Raw genomic sequence first — 6,000 nt, forward strand, 5'->3', positions numbered from 1 at the left:
TCACAACAAAGGTGTCACGACATGCGGTGTATCGTGACATGCCAGGCGTCGTCATATGTCTGTTACCACAGCATCGTGCTGTGTATCACGACATGCCAGGCATCATGTCACACTGGGTATCGCGACATGCCCGGTATTGTAGCATGTCAGATGTTCTGCAGCATGCCGGGTATCGCGATATGCCAGGTATCACGACATGGTGGGTGTTGTAACGTGTCAGATACTCTGGGATGTGATGTGCTGGGTGTCTCGATGTACCAGCTGTCGTGATATGCTGGGTATCGTGACATGGAGGTGTCATAACATGTCAGATGCCATGCAGCATGCTGGGTACTGTGACGTGCCCCCTGTTGTGACATGTTAGGTATCATGACATGCTGGCCATCAATGGCAGGTATACCCTGCAATACATATCACAACATTCCAGGTATCGTGACATGCCAGGTGCCACACCATTGGGTATCGCGACATGCCAGGCATGGTGAGGTTCCAGGTGTCATGACATGCTGGGTGCCTTAACCTTGGGTATTGCGACATGTCACGTATGGTAAGATTCTAGGTATCGTGACGTGCCAGGTGCCTTAATGGGTATCATGATGTGGTGGGTATCATGGCATGCCAGGTATCATGACGTGCTGGGCATGGTGAGATTCCATATATCATGACATGCCAGGTGCCGTGATGAGTATCGCGACATGCTGGGTATCACGATGCAGTGGGTATTGCGACATGCTGGGTATCACGATGCAGTGGGTATCACAACATGCCAGGTATCGTGACGTGCAAGGCATGGTGAGATTCCAGGTATCGTGACACTCTGGGTGCCATAACATTGGGTATCGCGACATGCCGGGTATCGCGACAGGCCAGGCACAGTGAGATTCCAGGTATCGTGACACAGCAGGTGCCATAACCTTGGGTATCACAACATGCTGAGTATTGCAACATGATGGGTATCGCGATGTAGTGGGTATCACGACATGCCAGTGTTGCAACACGGTGGGTATCGTGACGTGCGTATTGCAATGTGCCACATGTTGCAACATGTCGGTATCACGACATACCAGCTATCACAGTGTAGTGGGTATCACAGCATGCTGGTATTACGACATGCTGGGTATTGTGACATGCTGGTATCACGACATGCCGGGAATCACAATGTAGTGGGTATCGTGACATGCCGGTATTATGACACACTGGGTATTGCAACATGCTGGTATCATGACATGCCGGGTATCACGATGCAGTGGGTATCATGACATGCCAGTATTATGACACACTGGGTATCATGATGTACCGGTATCATGGCGTGCTGGGTATTGCGATGTGCTGGTATCGCGACATGTTGGTATCACAACATGCCAGGTATCACAGTGTAGTGGGTATCGTGATATGCCAGTATTACGGCATGGTGGGTATCGTGACATGCTGGTGTTGCGACATGCCAGTATTATGACACGCTGGGTACTGTGACATGCTGGTATTGCGACATGCTGGGTATTGCAATGTGCCGGTATTGCAACATGTTGGTATCATGACATGCCAGGTATCACAATGTAGTGGGTATTGTGACATGCTGGTATCACGATGTGCTGGGTATCGCAACATGTCGGATATCATGATGTAGTGGGTATCGCGACATGCCGGCATTATGACATGCTGGTATCACGACGTGCTGGGTATCGCGACATGCCGGGTATCGCGACATGGCCATATCGCGACGTGTCGCTGTGCCCGCAGGCGGTGGCGCTGGCGCTGGTGACGGTGACGTCGGTGCCGCTGCTGCGGGCTCTGGGTCGCCGCCTGCTCGCCATGGCCGACGCCGGCGCCGCCTTCGAGCCCGGCAGCGTCGTGGCCGCGTTCGTCACCTGCCCCAACCAGGGCGTGGCCACGCAGCTCGCCAGGTGGGGACACCGGGGGGACACCAAGGGGACAACATGGGGACACTGGGGAGGGGATGGGGACACTGGGGGTGACAAGGTGGGGACACCAAGGAAGGGATGGGGACACTGGGGGGACAATATGGGGACATCAGGGAGGGGATGGGGACACTGGGGAGGGGGTGGGGACACCAAGGGGACACCAGGGGGACACTGGGGAGGGGTTGGGGACAATGGGGGGGCAATATGGGGACACTGGGGAGGGGGTGGGGACACCACATGGCCAAGTGGGGGACAATATGGGGACACTGGGGGGACAATGTGGGGAGGGGTTGGGGACACCAGGGGGACACTGGGGGGGCAATATGGGGACACTGGGGAGGGTTGGGGACACTGGGGGTGACAAGGTGGGGACACCAAGGAAGGGATGGGGACACTGGGGGGACAATACGGGGACATCAGGGAGGGGATGGGGACACTGGGGAGGGGGTGGGGACACCATGGGGACACTGGTGGCCAGGCAGGGGACACCAGGGAAGGGCTGGGGGGGGGGACACGGTGTGTGTGTGGGGGGGAGGTGACACCGTGGGGACACCGAGGGGACAGCGCGGTGACCGTGCGGCGCCCAGGGCCATGGTGGAGAAGAAGCTGGCGGCCTGCGTCAACGTCCTGCCACATGTCACCTCCGTGTGAGTGGGGACACGGGGGGGGGACATGGGGACATGGGGGGGCGTGGGGACACGGGGGGGGTGTGGGGACATGGGGGGGCGTGGGGATGGGGACACGGGGACGTGGGGACATGGGGATGGGGATATGGGGACATGGGGGGACATGGGGACACTGGGGGGGGGGGGCATGGGGACACCGGGGGGGACACCAGGACATGGGGGGGTACACGGGGACACTGGGAGGGGACAAGGGGACACTGGGACATAGGGACACGGGACATTGGGGGGGGGGGGACATGGGGATGTGGGGGTATAGGGACATGGGGGGGGGAACATAGGGACATGGGGGGGACATGGGGGCACTGGGGGGGACACGGGGGGGATGTGGGGACACCGGGGGGGACATGGGGGGACATGGGGGGGGGACACGGGGACGGGGGGGGGACATGGGGGGGGGGACACAGGGACACGGGGGGGGACCTGGCCATGCCCCCCCTTTGCCCCCCCCACAGCTACGAGTGGAAGGGGAAGCTGGAGGAGGACAGCGAGGTCCTGCTGGTGAGCGGTGTCCCCAAACGTCCCCAAATGTCCCCAAAAGTCCCCAAATACCCCTAAAAGCCCCCAAATCTGTGTGTCCCCCCCCCCAGATGATCAAAACCCGCAGCTCCAAGGTGCCGGCGCTGGCGGAATTCGTGCGGTGAGTGACGGGGGGGGGGGGGGCACACAAAATTTGGGGGGGCACGGGGGGGGGGGGGGACATTTGGGGACACCGCGGGGTCCCCCCTGACCCCCCCCCGTGTCCCTGTCCCCCCCCAGGTCCTCCCACCCCTACGAGGTGCCCGAGGTGGTGGCGGTGCCGGTGGTGGGGGGGGCACGCGCCCTACCTGCGCTGGGTGCAGGACGCCGTCCCCGAGTGACCCCCCCCCCCCTCATTTTTGGGGACCCCCCCCCAATTTGGGGACCCCCCCCATTTTGGGACCCCCCCCCTTTATTTTTTTTGGGGGGGGTCCCCACGAAGCACTCGGAGCCGCGCCAACGTTCAGCCGTTTATTCCCACCGGGGGGGGGGGGGCACCCCAAAAAAATACCCCCCCAAAAAAAAAATCCCCCCCCAAAATATTGGGGACCCCCCCCCAAATATCGGGGCGCCCCCCCCCTTTAAATCCTCTAAAAGAATAAAAAAAAAGCGCTGTGAAAATAAAGTTTTTTGAAGCTTTCGGGTCTTTTTTTTTGTGTTTTTTTGTTTTTGTCTTTTTTTGGGGACCCCCCCCCCAAAAATAATTTCGGGGGGGGGTCTCAGAGCATGCCCCCCCCCCCCACTCCACCAGGTACTGGACGGTGCCGTCCAGGGTCACCCTGCGGGCCAGGACGCGCGCGGGGTCCCCGCCCCCCCCCCGGGGGGAAATTTGGGGGGGGGTCCCCGGGGGGGAGGGGGAGGGGGAGGGAGGGGGGGGTGGGGGTGGGGGTGGGGGGGCGCCGCTTGGCGCGCGGGGGGGGCGGGGGGGGCGCTCGGGGGGGGCGCTCGGGGCTCTCGGGCTCGGGGCTGGCGGCCGCCGTCCTGCTGCGGGGTAACGGGGGGGGCACTGGGACCAGTACCCCCCCCCCAGGTCTCCCAGTATGAGCCCAGTTCTCCCAGTATGAGCCCTGGCCTCCCAGTTTGCCCCCAGTCCTCCCAGTTTGTCCCCCGACCCCTCCCAGTTTGCCCCAACCCCTCCCAGTTTGCCCCCGATTCCTCCAGTCTTCCCCAGTCCTCCCAGTTTCCCCCCAGTCTTCCCAGTTTGTCCCCCAACCCCTCCCAGTTTCTCCCCAGTCTTCCCAGTTTGCCCCCCAACCCCTCCCAGTAACCCCCCCGACCTTTCCCAGTAACCCCAGTTCTCCCAGTTTAGCCCCCAACCCCTCCCAGTTAGCCACCCCAGCCCTCCCAGTGTCCCCCAATCCTCCCAGTTTGCCCCCAGTCCTCCAGTTTGCCCCCCGACCCCTCCCAGTTTGCCCCCTGACCCCTCCCAGTATGACCCCGCCCCTCCCAGTAACCCCCTCTGACCCCTACCGGTGTCCCCCAGTCCTCCCAGTTTGCCCCCAGTCCTCCCAGTTTGCCCCCGACCCCTCCCAGTTTGCCCCCCAATTCCTCCCAGTCTCCCCAGTCCTCCCAGTTTCCCCCCAGCCCTCCCAGTATGAACCCCCCCTTCCCAGTAACCCCCCCCAACCCTTCCCAGATCCCCCCAGTTCTCCCAGTTTAGCCCCCAACTCCTCCCAGTTTGCCCCCCAAGCCCTCCCAGTGCCTCCCAGTCCCCCCAGTTTGCCCCCCAGCCCTCCCAGTTTGCCCCAGTGCCCCCAGTTTGCCCCCGCACCTGAGGCTCTGGGCGGTGTTGGCCGAGGGGTGGAAGGAGGCGAACATCCGGATGGGGGCGCTGCGGGGGGGGCTCAGCACGGGGCCCCCCCAGACCCCAAATCCGCCCCAAATCCCATCACCCCCCAAATCCCATCTCCCCCCCATCCCCCCAAAATCTCCTTTTTGGCCCCAAACCCCCCCCGCATCCCCAAAGCCCCCCAACGCCCCAAAGCCCCCCCACCCCAAAACACCCCCAAAAAACCCATAACCCCCCAAAACCCCATAACCCCCCCCAAAAAAACATAACCCCCCCGAAACCCCATAACGCCCCTATTTGGCCCCCATCACCCCAAAATCCCCCCCAATCCCCCATACCCATAACACCCCCACCCCATAAAGCCCACCCTATAACACCCCCCACCCCAAAACCCCAAAACCACCCCAAAAACCCATAACCCCCCCCCCCCATAACCCCCCCCACCCTATAACACCCCCCCAACCCCAAAACACCCCCCCCACCCCATAACCCCCCCCATCCCATAACCCCCCATTTGCCCCCAAATCCCCCCAGACCCCTTAACACCCCCCCACCCCAAAACCACCCCCAAAAACCCCAAACCCCCCCAAAACCCCATAACATCCCTCACCCCATAACCCCCCTCCCACCCTATAACACCCCCCACCCCAAAACCACCCCCAAACCACCCCAAACCCCCCCCCACCCTATAAACCCAATCCCATAACCCCCCCCACCCCATAACCCCCCCACCCCAAAAACCCCCCCACCCTATAAACCCCCCCACCCCATAAAGCCCCCCCCACCCCAAAACCCTCCCAAAACCCCATAACGCCCCCCCCGAATCCATAACGCCCCCCCCTCCCGAAAAAGCCCCCCCCACCCCATAACCCCCCCACCCTATAACACCCCCCCACCCCGTAAAGCCCATTCCCACCCCAACCCCCCCCCCAAAAACCCCATAACCCCCCACCCCATAACGCCCCCCCCCAACCCCATTAAGCCCATTCCCACCCCAAAACCCCCCAAAACCCCAAAAAGCCCCCCCCACCCCCAAAAAAGCCCCCCCCGACCCCCAAAAGCCCCCCCCCACCTGTCGGGCGCAGCG

General features: G+C 62.1%; 1 protein-coding gene across 1 annotated transcript; it reads left to right on the forward strand.

Annotated features, from left to right (window-relative positions):
• The first annotated feature begins 488 nt into the window (after window positions 1–488).
• On the forward strand, window positions 489–3,475 carry CUTA (cutA divalent cation tolerance homolog). The gene is given in 7 exon segments (XM_084500959.1): window positions 489–542; window positions 1,741–1,904; window positions 2,510–2,569; window positions 3,061–3,106; window positions 3,196–3,245; window positions 3,365–3,413; window positions 3,415–3,475. Coding segments are annotated over 7 exon segments (459 nt in total). The 5' UTR covers window positions 489–503; the 3' UTR covers window positions 3,466–3,475.
• The last annotated feature ends 2,525 nt before the right edge of the window (window positions 3,476–6,000 follow it).

This window comes from Aythya ferina (assembly GCF_964211825.1).
Source record: "Aythya ferina genome assembly, chromosome: 30".
In the NCBI taxonomy this organism is placed as follows: Eukaryota; Metazoa; Chordata; class Aves; order Anseriformes; family Anatidae; genus Aythya; species Aythya ferina.